General features: G+C 37.3%; 1 protein-coding gene across 4 annotated transcripts in view; it reads left to right on the plus strand.

Moving 5' to 3' along the window:
• Positions 1-16,877, plus strand: part of thrab (thyroid hormone receptor alpha b) — a 198,316-nt gene that overhangs the window by 172,855 nt on the left and 8,584 nt on the right. For all 4 annotated transcript variants that reach the window (XM_042507811.2, XM_042507813.2, XM_042507812.2 and 1 more), the window contains 2 exons: positions 10,868-11,014; positions 15,584-15,842. In XM_042507811.2, the coding sequence (XP_042363745.1) occupies positions 10,868-11,014; positions 15,584-15,842 (406 nt within the window). The remainder of the gene's footprint in view (positions 1-10,867; positions 11,015-15,583; positions 15,843-16,877) is intronic.

The following is a 16,877-nucleotide window of genomic DNA, read 5'->3' on the forward strand; positions in this document are numbered from 1 at the left end:
CTTTTTTATCAGTCAGGACTTCTGCCCTCTCGATCTCTATAAATCCAATAAATCGGTAAAACTAAGCAGTGCTGATCAACTACAAAAAGATTATGTTACTGCACTGCCTATGTCTTGCCTAAAATATTTTCAGAGATGTATTAAAATGCCCCATTTATTCAAATTCAAACTAAGCAGCGCTGTTCAAATATAAACTAAGAATCTGTTACTGAGTTGTGTATTTCTCACCTCAAATGTTCTCAGAAACATGATTTAGGTTACCGATTCACTGTAATACGAGATCCAACCGGCCGCCATAGTTTCTTTTATAATGATACATATAAATATATATTCCAATTTCATAGGTTGATAAAAAGAGTAATTTCATGTTACAGAATAACTTAATGTTATGTACTTGTCTTTCTTCTTTCTTCAGATATATATATTTGGTTTGTAATTCTCGTAATCTTCTACATTTCATATATTATATTCACAAGATCTTTCCATTTATGATGATTTAGGTTGTCATTTTTTTCACCAATTTCTTGTTATTTGTTATCATTAAAAACAAATCTTTTCTCTCAATTTCTTCTGGTGTTACCACTAGAAGTAAACAGTGGATTTTTGCGCTGATAGTTTTTGCAAAAAAAAGTGAATAATACATGTAAACAGTTACAAACAGACCCTTTTAGGTTGGCTTTAGAATTTAGGTTATGAAGCTTTTTTTTATTAACCCCACAAAGTTACAGAAAGCCTGTCTCAAGAGCAGCACTTGCAAAAAACAGGATTTAAAAGTCCGATTATCACAGTAACCCGTGCTGCTGTGACACACTGTATATCTTAGCCCTGAGCGCGGTTCATCTAAAAGGATAAGCAGCTCTATTTTACACAGGCTTCACCCACTAACGGGGCTCTGGAGGCTGTAGCCACTGAACCCTGAATATCTAAATTCTCACGCTAAGCCAACCAGGATGAGGCTTGTCAGTCCTGTGGGGGACGGCAGCTATGAAACGGCAGCAGTGACACAGCTCCTCATGCACTGTACTTTAGCTGGCAGATGATTACGAAATGACTTACAGTAAGCTCTGCATCGAGTTAAGAGAAAGACTGCAGAGAGAAGAGGAAGACGGAAGAAAAAATATTAAGAAAGTGCCTTAAATTGATTAAATATGTGTGAAAAATTGTGATGAAAATACAAAACATACTAGGACTCATACATATAGTCCTTGTTAAATATCCATTATGAGACACGACACAAACATCCGCACCTGCACTTTGATCTAAATTCATCTATGATATCATCTACTAAATTCATACCAAGGTCCAGATGTAAGCGCTTTACTTCCAAAACAACCTTTTTTCTTTTTTTTTGGCGTGAATTAAACGGGACACTGCAAATGTTAAAAGATATATTTTTGCTGTAAAACATCAGTTGGATTGACAGATCAGTGACATAAAACATGTTCTGGAAGGATGCAATTTAAGCCGTTAACTGACCATGGATAAATACACCGTCACATTGGCACGTAAACAATGTTTTATTGGTAATAAAGGACTTAGTGGTTTAGATTTTTCATAGCTGCTAAAACCAAAAAACAACACATCATTGAAACGTCATGTGTTTTGCCCATTGTACTCTTCTACTCTTCAACTGAGCCTCCAGATCTGCAGGAACACACTGGCCTGAGTTACAGTTACACAATGTTCTCTCTCACTCTGTGGTCAGGCGTCTGGAAACAGCTTTTACAAGACAGTCAGATCGTATAGCTACAGCTGTGTGTGTACGTGCATGTCTACACTTCTGTCCCTCATAGTTGATGATAGATATTTGAATTAGACAATACATGGAAACTCTTGGTGATTAACCCCCAAAAGCTAAAGAAAAAATGACTGCATGTGTCTGATTTAAAACTGCAAAAGACATAACTACAACACACGTGAGCACACAAATGTTCAAGTATGCATGCAAAATTGTTAATTCACTCTTATTTGCCAATTTGCATGACGCTCTCTAACTATCCATTTGTTGCTACTGTCTCGCTAGCAAAGGTCAGGCCGCTCTTTATGCTCCAAGTATTTCATTTAGTTTTCCAGCGAGGCATAAACTCAACTAGCGGCCCTTTAAATCACACAAATCTCCCACTTCCAGTAGGTTGTGAACTCATTAACTTTTTCTGGAGTTATTTCATGTCGGTCTCAGCAACATTTTGCAAAAAAAAGCACAAAAGCACAGCTCAACTGGCTGGCTTAAAGAGATAGTTTGGATTTTTTGAAGTGGGGTTGTAGAAGGTACTCATCCACAGTCCATCATGGACGCTAAGTAACGTGCTACTATAGAGGGGGCAGCAGCAAAACATATTTTAGTCACCTAAAAGAATCAATACCAGTTAGAGTGTACACTACATTGAGAATTGGACTGGTTTCCATTTACCCTCATATTGCAATGAAAGAAGAAAAAACCTAACAATCAGCAAGAAATTAGTAAAATGTATAAGAAAATTACCTGAAATTATACATAAAAAGAAAAAAAAAGAAACAAATTAACAAGGAAATAACCCATAAACAGTGCTTTAATTACTTTAAAAAAAATAAATAAATATGTAATTATTTCACTTTCTAGGACATTTTTTGGCAAGTTGCTCATTACCTTTTTCCAATGTTTGCTCTGGGTTCAAATATTTAAATGCTTGCGAAAAGTGTCTGAACGCAGCACAAGAAAAGTAAATTGAAATCCAGGTTTCAAAGGATTAAATCCTCGACCGCTACAGCGCTACATTTGACCCTTCCACTATAAAATAATAACATAATGGTAGCACAAACACAAGGAACACAGGACAGTGAAACAGGTAGAGTCAAAAAGGGTGCACGGCTAGCTTCTAAAAGTAATTTTTTTAAAAATCAGCATATTGATTTACCCTGTATCGTGATACGGATGATATTGCCAGATTATTGCCAGTATGCAGTCCTTTTTTTCTGCCAAAAAACCCCAATAAAGACTGAATATGACAGAAATTAGAAATGTCGTTCACTGTAGAGACAAAAGGATATTTTATGAACCAAAGTTTACAGAAGAAGAGTTTAGCTATAGGAATATTGAAGTTCTACTGTTGGGAAAATGTAGCGCCATAAGGAAAGGTCTGTCTGATGGTAAGGTAAAGCAGCGAAAGTATTGTAAATATATCATGAACTTAAACTGCTAGTGATCTTTTCAGTAATAATAATAATACACTGACTATGAATGGGTACCCCATACAACCCCACTTCAAAAAAATTTGAAATGTTCTGCTCAGCTAATCAGACGTTAAATGGAAAAATCAGAGATTCAGTGCATTAAGAACATATGGTTTTGGTTGAACACAGACATTCAGAGTTTAAAAAACATCAGCATTTTTCGAGTACGTGCTCGCGGTCCTGCAGTCACGAGGTGATCTTATCAACTCATCATGCAGTTCGGATTTCTGTACGGTGCGTTTGAGCATTTTATTATTTCCAGATGATATCAATATTTATCAGCAAAAATGACCCGAGGTTCAGATGTCTATATTTCATCGGTGTTGAAAGCGTCCTGAAAGTGTGTGGGGAGTCCTGGGAGTAAGGGTAAGTTTGGAGGCCAGATTTGTCAGTAGCCGTTGATTTGTTAGTATTGATCAACAACTCTATAAATCCTCCTGCTCAGTTATTTTTTCTTCGTTCTGTAATATGGTACAGAGCACATAATACAATTATCTCTGCTGCTTTAAAATATATCTTAATCACATAAAGCATGAACCGAGTGTACAGTTCAAACCATCCGAGCCAGATGAAAACATCATTTCTCTTCTCCGGCTCGCCTGGAACAAACTCTCCAGCACTAATCCATCTGATGAAAGGTCAACAGTTTAAGTTCACCACATAACTGATGAGACGACAGTGAAAAAAAAACTCCCCCCTCCTTTTCTCCTCCCAATTTAGCAAGTGCCAGTTCCCACTGTGTACTGGGGTTCATCTAAGGCCAAATATGTTGAGCCTCTTGTGGGTCACTTTAAAATATTGTGTCTTTTTTGTGTATGTGTAAAGGAAAAGGGTTACTTTGGGAATTTGAAACACATATGGAGCTTTACGATCTCTCCTCATAATGTTTCGACTCCCTGACCTATATATTTTGTTGCGTAAGGTGCTATATTTATTGATGAAACAACTCATACAAGTATGCGACCCAGAGCACTTCAGATAGCAATAAATAACTAAATAAATAAAAACAATAAATGTAATTAAAAAATACAACAATAAAAATAATAAAATAATGTTTTAAAAAAAATATATTAAAAATCAATATGTGAATGGAGTAAAATCAACACCTGTGATTTTAAAAAAAAGTTTTATATAATTTTAATAATGTTATAATATTATTAAAAATATAACTGATTAAAACATAAAAACTAAAGCTATAACACTCTTTCAAAATAAAAGAAAAACAACATTATTCTCACACCTTATACCATAGTGGACAATATCATGCCATTGTTTCAACAGCGAAAAAAGTTTGGAGCCCTATTTGTCCAAAAAAAGACTAGACTAAAAGCCCATTTCTCCAACAGCCCATTATCCCAAAAGCAAGCGTCCACTGTTTCGAAGTCCTTCTTTTCCAAAAATGCACACTCCTACAGAAGGTTTCAGTTTGTCAGTGTCAGTGTTTGAGGTACTGATGGCGGGTGTTTTTTACTGACCCTTTGTGGAGTTTCCCAGCCACTTATGTGCCACCAAACCTGAGAGCTTTGATCCAAATATGCTCTTTTCTTAAGCATAACCAGGCGTCTTTTGTGCTTAAACCCAAGTATACATTCATCACAGCACTGTTGTCGAATATAATGTATCCGTGGTTTACAGAAATGAACAATGTGAACATTTTTTTCTGGCAATTTACTTGTCTAACTTCAAGTGATTTGTATTCTCTGAGAAACCTCGTATCAATGTTTGTTTGTTTTTGGATTAACGGACTGTCGGAAGTAAATGGGCTTTCAGTCCAATTGGACTTTTTTCAGACTGACGGGGCTTCAAAATTTTGGGCCGTCTAAACAACGGTCTGTCCCCCTTTAGACACTTATGTTTTGTGTTTCCGTGTTTGGATTTATGGACGTATTTTCTTTTCTTTTACCATTTTAACTTTGGGCAGGTGTTTCAAATTAGCATTCAGCTATTAACACTAAACACAGCACACCTGGTTCCTGTGCATAAATAAACAATTATAATGCCGGATCAAAGAGTTAGGTCTTTGGTTTCCTTCTCAAAATACCTAAAGAGCTTGCCATTCCTAATAAAGACTTTGTAGATAATCCAGTAAAAACTGACTTTGGCGATTTTCCTAAAATGAAAAAAGGATGTTTTAATGACCTTTTAAAAATTAAAATCAGACGTTAATATCCCTCCTAAGCTAGTTTTAATCTGTTTGTTAAGGCCAACAAACACAGAGTGCAGTTTTTCTTTTGTTGCTTTGGGTCCTTTTAAAATAATTCAGTGTTTTTCTCATTTATCTTTTAAAAGTTTTTAACCCGTCCACACAGCGATGTCGGTGAGACGGCCAATGGGAGCATGGGGAGCGTTTGGTGAGACACGGATATACAGTTGTGTGGACCATCCAGCCTCTAATGCAGCAAACACATATTCCCTCGCCATCACTGTGGGCACGGCCAAGTGTTTTCCCTGGATGCCGCCCAGATGGCTGTGCAGTTAATAAACATACATCAACAGTCACAGCAAAATCACATTAGTCCATAAGAAAGCCCGTGTGAGGATGTAGAGGACATTCACAAAAATAGATTTGCACAATCACACACATTTTTGTAATTGCTTGAGCTCCAACACTTGTAGTATTGAGATTAAATGTGTTATAAAACCACTTACACAGCTGATGGATGGTTAAACACTCCTTTCATTAAAAGTAGTGAAGCTGACCTAGAATAATGCTCACTTAGCAAAACTTTCAAGGGCAGTTTCTCCTGAATGTCATTGCACCCAAGTTATAAAAAAAAACTTATTTTCTCACATGGCTTTTGTGGGTATGTAGCCATGCAAATAGTTTTGGTTTTTTCAGCCTCGTATTGGAATATCTTGTTTTGTGATTTCTGCCTCCACACCAATGCAATGGAGGTGAATGGAATACATTTTAAGGTCCAGTGTGTAGGATTTAAGGGGATATATAGGAATGTAATACAAAACGTTTGTTTTCTTTAGTGTATAATTACCTGAAAATGAGAACAGTTGTGTTTTGGTTACCTTAGAATGAGCCATTTATATCTACATAGGGACCAGATCCTTGTTATGAAGATCACCATGTTGCTCTGTCATGTTTCTACAGTAGCCCAGAAAAGACAAATCAAACTTTTGCTCCATAAAGGGGCCATTTGTGTATTTGTGTCGGACAGTGCACTTAGAAGCCCATCTGCAATAAGCAGCGCTAGAGTTACGCTGATTTGTAATGAGAAACGTCTTTATTCAGTTTATTCAGCGGTTTAAATCACCTGCTCTGTTTGTTTTGGAGAGGAAGAGACCTCTGCGAATAATATGGACTTATGGTGAAAACCTCCTGGACATCTGGATCTTAAATTATCGGAGCAAAAAAGGTGACCACATGTGTTAGACGAGCTGCCCACAGCGACTTGCCAAACAGTGTCGGAAATACATGGATTTGTAATGCGAAACTGCTTCATTCGGTGTTTTTACCAGTTTAAACCACTGTTTTGGATAGGAGGAGACCTCTGTGGAGAAATTTGGTAAAAAAAAAAAACCCTGAACGTCTGAATTAGTAAAAAGTGAGCACATATTAACTCATCAGTGAAAGGGGGTGAGCACAAATTAGCATGTGATGAGCAAGCTGCGTGTCCCTTAGATGCCAGACAGCGTAGTGTGAAACTGCTTTATTCAGTGTTTTTAGCAACTTTAATCATCTGGTTGGTTTGTTTTGGAAAAGAGGAGACCTTTGTGGATAATTCACGGTACAAATCTCCTAAACAATGAACACAGAGGGAATTCTAACAAGGAAAAAGTTTAGCTGGTTGCAATCTGCAATTTAGCACCAGATGCCACCAAATCCCTCTAAATTTTACACGCTTCACCCTTAAAACGATACAAATCATTCTTCATCTCAAAAACTTAAAACAGGGACTTGAGGAATCTTCATCTCCATCTGCTGCCGTTGCGATTACTAACACCACATAATCAAACACAACGCCTGCTGACCTCTGCTCTCTGCCAATGAGCTGCCCAAGCTGAGTAGTACGTGTGAGGCAGAGATTCGGGGAACACCACTTTAACGAACAGTTTTTGCATTTTAGAATAGAAAAAAAATCATCAGCTGACTGAGTCTCTGAGTCACATTGGGGAAAACAATAAAGAAACGTACATGATGAAGAGCAAAACATTACACATCGCCTCATATTAGAGCTACGTTACATCAAAAGCTACAGAAAATAAATTTGCCGTTATGTTACGTTACATTATAAACACAAAATTACTGTAACAGTTTCATTACATGCATTACTTTTCCAAGCCTGGAAAATGAGATTTCCAAATTCCATGACTTTAACAGGTTTTGCATAATTGTGAGAACCCTGTAAAGTGTCACTACACCCAAATTACAGGTGCGTTGGTTTGAGGTGTCAGTCTTTGAGATTTCTGCAGTCACATCCATGCAATTGAACAAAGTTTTCTTTGCATGAAAAAAAAATTAAATTTCCACATTCAGAGACTGTCCCTGCTAACCTGGGTGATGCACAAACATGACTGTGTCTCGAGACTGCATTCAAGTAAAGAAATGCTCTGTATGAAAACGTGTTAAAAAGGAGGGCTGTGGATTATTGACAGTTTCTGTAAAGAGAAAGTTCTGTTTTTTTAATGCCGTTTTTCACTTTTGTATTGTGGTGGATACAGAGGCTCAGATATTTGAAAACCTGGACAAATAAAACCTAAACCTTCATGGCTCCGTGCCGCTGTAGGTAAGGAAGAAAATGTGATTCTCCAACATAAGCAACCTTAAAAAGTTTGAGTTATGGACTCCATATTTCTGTCATCGGTTTTGTCTCGTGACGTGCAGCTAAATCTCGCGGTTTGTCTCTAAGCCTCCTCCACTTTAGAGTGTGGTGGCGTGCCTTCAGCAGCTCTGAACCTCAGACTCTCTCTCCGGAGATCTGTTTTCTTAACGCTGAAATGAAAAACGCCGCTGACCTCCACCAGTGAAACCAATACTTTGTGTTGGCTCTAACATGACAAGAGTTACGGTCCCTCAAAGACAGCACTACGATTATTTAAATTTTCCGTAATGGCTCAGCTCTCAGCTGCACATCAGAGCGTTGGCTACGTTTGCACAGATCCGCGGTATCCGTCTCCCTCTCGATGAAGATTGATGCTTCATTGTGTGAGGTGATTATTCCTATACTTTTATCTCAGCCCGACTTGAATAAATGACGACGGCCTTGACACGCGCTTTATTCACCGGAGCGTGGAACAGTATTTTTCATGGTCACAGTCTTCCCTCACACAACTCGGTAAACATATGTATTACTGGTCTGCAGTTCCCCACTGCAGTCCTGCTCTAAGCAAGCGTTATCTGTCGGGTGACATGTCCCATTCCTCTCTCTGAGCACAATCTGCGGTCCTTATCAGATAAATTGGTTTTAATTTGTCTCCCAAGGCAAGTAAGCACTTTGTAGAAAGGAGCAAAAAGGCTATAAAACTGTTTGAAACTGTGTTGTCTCCTCTGCGATGTTTTACTTTAAGCCCCTTGCCGCTCTTATTGATTTTTCTATAATCTTATTTTATTCTTCTGTCTTCTTCAATTCCAAAAACACACATATTGCTGTATTGTAGTGCACTCTATGTCTTTCCCCATGCACTTTGTTCTTTTCTTTGTTCTACCAAAGCACAAGTCTGCTCTGCTGTCCTGCTCTTCCAGAGTATAAGCACTTAAATGTTACATAAAACCTGAGCAAACTGGCTAGATTTCTTTCAAAAGCATGTGAAGATGCCAGTGAGCGATGGAAGAAGAAATGACCCAAAAATTAGCAAGAAATTGGTAAATAATGCAAGACAATAACCTGAAATTTGTAAAATAAATAAATAAATTATTTTAAAAAAATAATAATGATAGTTCATAAATAAATATTAATAATTATAATAAAATAAATTAATTAATTTATAATAAGAATAGTCTTTTTTTTTATTTTTCAAAAATTACCTGGAAAAAGTGCTTGAAATGTATAAACATTTTGTAACATAACTGTATATATTTGATTATTATAATTAATAATACCCAGTTTTTTTTCCCTAGATAATTTTTCCTATCTTTTTAAATACTTTTCTGAATCAACTAATTTCTCACAATTTTTGAGAGAAATAAGAATTAAAAAGAATATAATGCCAACTATGTTTCAACCTACAAGAAATTTGCTTTAGAGGATAGGTGCAAGACATAAGTATATTTAGAGAAAAACAAAAAAAAAAGTATACTGTAAAAATATTTACAAAATAGAAATGAAATAAAAATGAGTCCATATCATAGGGGTCATATTGAGGCCAGCCGCAGATTTAAAAAAGCTGTTTTTGTGGCGTGAGGTTTTGGCCCTGAGGCCTCCTGCCTGAGGGGTGTGGTTCAAAGAGTCGGTGTCCAGGTTTGGGAGGGGTCAGCTGCAGTCTTTCCATCGTGCCCCAGGGTCCTGGAGGGTCCTTGGAGTCCTGGGGGGATGACAGATTGCAGTCACTTACCTTCCTCGCAGAGCGAATGAAACGCGCCTTGTCCTTGGCAGTGGCAGCAGCGTACCAGATGGTGATGGACTCAGTGAGGGCCGTGTAGAAGTGCACGGTCATTGTCTTCAGCGGCTGCAGGAAGGACATCCTCTGATGTGCTTTTTTGACGATGTTCGGCTCCCACACGAGGTCCTGTGTGACGACGGAGCCGGGCGGACTCTACAGTGTTGACGAGGGAGTCACAGTGATGTTTTCAGTGGTGAATAAAGAACCTTTAAGCAACACTTAAGTCACCTTTTAGAATATTACTTGAGTAAAAGGCTTAAAGTATCAGATATTTGCTGTACTTAAGAATCAAAAGTACTTTTATGCTATTAAATACATTGAAAGTTTTCGAAACATGTTGGAAACATGTTGGTTTCGTGTTTTTGGTTTAGTTTGTTGGTTAGTTTGTTGGTCAGTGGGATTAAGGAAAACTCTCTGGTCTGATTTTCATAAAACTTGTTGGAAAGGTGTAGGAAGAATGTATTATATTTTGGAGTACAACTAAATCACGAGACCAGACACACAAATTATTTTTAACATTGTGAGATTGGGTATGTGGCCTTGGCGTAGGTCTGTGCTCTCACTGTCCTTCTACTTATTAATAGGTTAAGTTTATTGTTGGTTTTGTTTTTGTATTTTTCTGGATTTGTTTCCAAAAACAAACACTTTGGCTTGTCCTCTAGTCAATTCATATTTTTCATTATTTTTTTATTTTTCACGTTTTTTTTTAACAATAAAACAACAGACACAGTAGACGTAAAGCACTCAACATCATTTACAAAAAATAACAGAAAGAAAGAACTCCAGTCCAAAGCTGTCGGTTGACAATAATAATGACCGAACAAGAGGCTGCCCCTTCACTAGGATGGTCAAGGCTGAGAAAACAAACAAAGAAACGACACAACAGCAGCAACAACAAAAAGCAAAAGAATACACACATGTGAGTCCTGCCAGATTATCAGTGTACAGTTGAAGGCAGAATTTTTGTAAAAATGAAGCATAGCAGCAGCGTTCATGAGTTATACAGTTAGGTCTCGTCTTCTATTCAGTTCTGACCCCTTTGTTTATGTCTGCTGTCGTTTCCGACTGCGCTCTAATCAGCCCGTGTTTTTTTTTCCCCGTATAGCCAGAAAAAATCGGCCAGTCCCCGGTTGCCCCCACGTCAGACGGAGACAAGGTGGACCTGGAGGCCTTCAGTGAGTTCACCAAGATCATCACTCCTGCCATCACCCGTGTGGTCGATTTTGCCAAAAAACTGCCCATGTTCTCTGAGGTAAGTGTTGGCTAATGGTCTCGGGGGCAGAGGGCGAGCGTGGGAGAGACATGCAAAGAAAAATAACACAAAGCAGACACAGCCGAGCCTCTCTGGTCCTGTGAGTGTGTCAGGTGAGGAAATGTGTGATTTAGGAGGTCGATTTGTCTCGCAGGATTAGCCATTACTCTTGTTAAGAAGCTGCAAGAGTTACAACCAATATTTACAACCTAAAAACACCTCACCCTCAAGTGTAATATTGCATTTATAGAATAGTGAGCAACTAAGTAAAAAAATGCAGAATGATGTTTTCATATAACGGGGCTATATGCTCTCAAACTTTTTTGCTACTGGTATCCATGGAAACACGTGGGGTCTGATTCATAACCGAAAAACAGTCAGTCCCGTGTAATCAAACCAAGTTTACTCCTCCAGCAAGTAGACCGACCCTTCACAACGACATAGCAACAGAGATGACGTCTAGTTCCTGTTGAAGCCGCCGGTTTTCTTGAGCTATTGCTAATGTTATACAACTCATAAAAACACAAAACTGCCTCACTAGCTCAATCTTGTTGCAACTAAGATATTGGCGGAAAAATATTTTTTTTTTGTGGACAGATTAAGCTACCACACACTTCACATGTAGGCTATATAAACACTAAAGTTGGTGTGTGAACGAGTGAGTGATGAAGTTTCATCATTGGTCAGAGTGAAAAATAACAAACTAACCAATGTGAAATCTAGTGTCACCCTAGTTCACTTGTCAAAAGGCCTATGGGATTTTTCCGTTGGATTTTGAGCTAGTGCAGTAAAACAGCTCTGTAGTAATAAACATTTATGAACGTTTTGTTCAGCAAGATAATCTTCACAAACGAACACCACTTTCAGGATTTTTGAAGCCTAAATGCAATCACCACAATTAAAAAGTTATCACTTGACTATAAAGGAACCACGGTACAGCTCGTCGCCATAGCTACGAGGCTGTGAAGCTGTGTTTGACGTGGCTCTTCATAATGACGTTCTTTATCTATTTACTAACTAATTTTATGTCGTAGAACAAAACGTGAAAGTCTCCTCATCTTGTCTGAACCGCAGACTTTATTTCAGGCTTCTCATCAAAAATCCATTTTAAAAAACCTTTTGACAGCGCCCAGTTGCTCAGCTGGAAGAGCGGGCATCCCACGTACAAAGGCTGTGTCCTTGTCGCGGCAGTCACGGGTTTAAGTCCGACCTCGACCCTTTGCTGCATGTCATCCTCTCTCTAGCCTTTTCACACTATATCTGTCCTATATAATAAAGGCAAAAAAGTCACGAAAAATATCTTTAAAAAAAAAACATTGACTTTGACATGTGGGAACCTGATATCCTGCAGTACTAACTTATTTCTGGTTTGAGTACTTATTACTGGAGTTCTCTGGCAAATTTAAAGTCCTCATTTCAAATTAAAAGCCCTCTCATGTTTTATACACAGTTCAGCCACATAAGTTTTTACCAAGTCTCGTGTCATCAGCTCACCAGCACAGCTGATGTGATCCAAACATTTCCATCAACAGTCAACTCCACAGCGCTGGAAAGTCCAAATGTCAAAGTTCATTGAAGAAAAGATGGATGTAACAATTTCCGAAATCCACAACGTTTTGATCCAAAGAAATGTTCCGATTCAGTCGACATTAAAGCCTTTAAAGAACAACATTTGCTCCCCCGCACACAAAGAAAGGCATGCATCTGACATCTAACAGGACCTTAAATTTCAGTTGATTTACATCAAATTTAACAACAAAGAAAGGCCCGCCACTGGCTCCACGTACAAAGGCTATGACCTTACTGTACTGGACACGCGTTCGATTCTCCCCTCAGCCCTTTCCTGCACGTCATCCTCTCTCTTTCCACCTTTCACACTATAGCTGTCCTGTCTAGTAAAGGCCAGAAATGAATTAAAAATAATAATAATAACAAAAGGATCAATTTTGTATCAGTTTTTCAGCTTTTGAGGTTACGATGTTGCCATGGCGGTGGCGGGGACGTATTTTTAGTGATGAGGACGGTGTGCTGTCATGCTGATTTAATCATGGTTAATTGCTTCTTTGGATCTTGTTGTTAATTTGTATTTAAGTTGTATAATAAAAAAAAGCACAAAGCACAGGTAAATATGCAGATCATTCACACGCTCACACCTCACGTCTGACTTTAAAAATAAAACCAGACGCAGCTTTTGTTGCTGCTGACAATCAGAGATTTCTCCTGTTCGCCCCGCCTTGATTAGCAACATGTAATCACGTTTTTTTTCTCTCTGCTGCTCGTAATGAGACCTCAGATTGGATAATTATCGGGGTAGCAGCGTTACTGTTGATGGGACAGCTGCAGAGAGGAAACGTTATGATGGTAATACATTAAGGCTTTTTGAGAGCATAAATCACAGATAGTTTGGAAAGCAGAGGGCTTCACTTTTTCTTAATCAGCATGTTTCAAAGTTGAATTCATTCCGTTTGTTTTATTATTACGAATGCAACCATTATGATCCATTATGATGGATGCTTTTATTTAAATGAGAGTATAAACTACAAAACTGAATCTTCTATTAATTTTAGAGATGAAGAAACTAAATCAGCAGCAGATAAGGATGCAGAGTTTATTCCACACACCGGAGCAGATAATCAGTCGTGTTTAATACGTTATCTCCTATTCATAGTATAATAGATGTATTAAGAAAGAAGCAGTTTTAATCTGACGAAGGATTCAGAGGGAGAGAACCTGTTCGGCGGACCCGTTCACGCCGCTGCGGTGAATTACCGATAAGAATGCAGAGAAACAAAGCCGGCCTTTATTGAGTCACTAAAAATTAAGCATGCCCTCCAGGTACACATTTACAAGACAAATCAAGACAATTAATGCCAGTTAATCTGCTCAGCAGTCAAGAGCAGTGAGTTACATTAAGGTGAGATTTAATTCAGCACAGCAGAGTCTGTAGATTTAATCAAATGGGTTTCAACCCAGAGATTCTAATATCCATGTAAATCAGGGTGTATTAGTCATAATCTGTGTTCATCAGTGGAAAAACATGTCGGACGCCGCTCAGCCCGGCTTCATGTTTCTCCCCCTCCCGTCCTCTCCACCACATCTGTGATCATCAAAATGCGTCAGTATCCATTTCTAGTCGACTTATAAATGAACACAATGATTCGTTTTCTTTTTAATTGTTTTTCGCTCCGTCTGTACAACGAGGCGTTAGTCTGGTTTTTTTCTCTCTGGAGGAATAGTGTGAGAACATAATGTATCTCATTTTGGCTTTTTTATTTGATTATTTTTTTGTAGATTACAGATAACTTGTCACCCTGTTAAAAATAAATGTATTTATTGTATTTACTTCATCAAAGAAATGTAGCCTATTACATTTGATTACTTGTCTAAATAAATGTTTTGAACTGGGCCACAAAGCTGAAAAAAATTTCAAGAAATGAGCCACGAAAAGCAGCAGAATGAATGTTTTATTCTACATATAAACTTTTGACCAAAAATAAAAAAGATTAGTATGTTAGCCCTTTTAAATTTGCTACATTTTAATTTAGTTACAAGTTTTCTCTGTATTAGATTACAATTACATTAATTTTTTTTAATTAATCTTTTTTTCAGACTACTTGGTGAATTTACAATTTGTCATCTATACTCTAAACTCTCATTTACTTGTAAATGGCAGCACACAGTAGCAAAAAAAATATTTAAAAGAATTAAAAAATGAAATTAGAAAAAAAATAGAAACTACCTTTTTTTCACAAATTACTGTTTGATCCTGTTTATTTCTCCTCGAGTATGCCATTATAAATGTTTTTAGCATTATTTTTTTAATTATGTTTTTGCCCTTAATGGTTTTAGTGCTTTTTTGAAAGGTTTTGTACAATAATCTTCTTGTAGTTAATAATAATAATAATCATGAAATTTAATTAAAATACCAAAATGAACAAAAAACAATAAATGAAGGGCAAAATCAAAAAATAATAAAAATTAAATTTAAGACCAGTAAAGTAAACAAGAAATAAATAAGCCCCTCAAATAAAAAAAATAATAAATCAGCATATACTGTCTGATATACATACCTTTTTTAGAAAAGACAAAGACTGACTCAGACAGCCATATTTCCTCGGAAAATTTCTGTCCCCTTTAGTTTTTCCGCCTGGTCTCTGGAAGAGACAGAGACCACTTTAGAGCAGAAGTTACCACTATAAATAAAATAACAACAATCAGATACAAGACGCAATAAAAAACAGACTCAATAATAGAATTACAATGAAAATAGTTGGCCATATACCCAAACCCTCCTCCATTTCTGTCTCTTCTCTCCCATTTTCTGCTTTCTTCTCCTTTTTTTTATCCATCTGTTCCACATCCGTAACCCAAACACTCAGAGAAAATAAAAAGCAGTAACCACATCATCTGTTTTCATAGGAAAAATGTTCATTTTGGGGAAGTTGTCCACCATAATTTCCTCCTTAGTTTTCTCTATAGTTTTTTTCAGCCAGGAAATGTAAAATGTGTTTAAATAATTGTTTAGAGATAAGAATAACTTTAATTAATATTATTAATTTCTTTCTTCAGCTACCTTGTGAAGACCAGATCATCCTGTTGAAGGGCTGCTGCATGGAGATCATGTCCCTGCGAGCCGCCATGCGCTACGACCCGGAGAGCGAGACGCTGACGCTGAGCGGCGAGATGGCCGTGAAGCGCGAGCAGCTGAAGAACGGCGGGCTGGGCGTGGTGTCGGACGCCATCTTCGATCTGGGCAAGAGCCTGGCGCAGTTCAACCTGGACGACACGGAGGTGGCGCTGTTGCAGGCCGTGCTGCTCATGAGCTCAGGTTGTTGTTGATGCACGAACTTTTGACTTTTTCTCTAAAACTTGTGACTGAGACTTCGCTCGCTCATCACATTCACAGTCTAACAGTTCCAGCTTATTGTAATGTAAATGTAAATTTCTTCTGTGCCCTCGGAGACACAATCCCATGTCAGTCCATATTCATTACCCGCCGCTTTACACAGTCTATACTGTAGCCTATTGTGAATCAGAATGTAATTATGGCCTGAAGATTAAAGTCCACATACATATTCAGCACTGAAAAGAGCAAATCTAAATTTCATCCTAAACTTGATTAAAAAGCTTTAGCTCTTAGTTTGCGCTTTGTAGAAACTTTAACATGAGACTTATTTTGGGGTTTTAGGACACGTGCTCGGGGTTTTGAAATCATAGGATGCAAATAGAGGATGTGTATGATCGTGCAATGTAATAATTGTGCACTATTGTTAAAAAAAAGAAAAGCAATTTAAGGATTCTCAGGGAATGCATTAGGGGTTGGGAGGAAAGTTTCACTTTTATAAAAACAATTGTTAATGGATATTTTTAATGCTTGAATGGATATAATACAAATGCAAAAGTGGAAAGTTTCCGTTGTCATGATGCTGATCTACGAGTAATGTGACGTCCTTTTTTTTTAAACACATTATTTATCACAGTTTTATACAAAAGGAAAACTACAGGATAAGTTATATTAAAATCAAGAAGACAAGAACAGTACCTAAAAGGAAAAGACAGACATAAATAAATAACAGCTATCATATTTAGAAAGCAAAACAAAATTCACAAACTCACTTAGATCTTTATCAAAATAATTGGTAATTTTCTGTGAATCAAATGATCGATTGATCAACTAATCCTTGCATCTGTACCTGTATAATCTGTTTGGTAATTTATAACAAAACATGATATTTTGTAAACTCTTTTTATGATTTTTATGTGAAAAAAATAATTAATTTGTGGTTTAACTAAAGCTGTGAGATTATGAGTTAAGGTACAATGTTTCCCTTTTGAAATATAGAGGAGTAAAAGTATAAAGTAG

The sequence above is a fragment of the Plectropomus leopardus genome, chromosome 19 (assembly GCF_026936395.1).
Source record: "Plectropomus leopardus strain MGB_pleo_1.0 chromosome 19, ASM2693639v1, whole genome shotgun sequence".
Lineage (NCBI taxonomy): Eukaryota > Metazoa > Chordata > Actinopteri > Perciformes > Serranidae > Plectropomus > Plectropomus leopardus.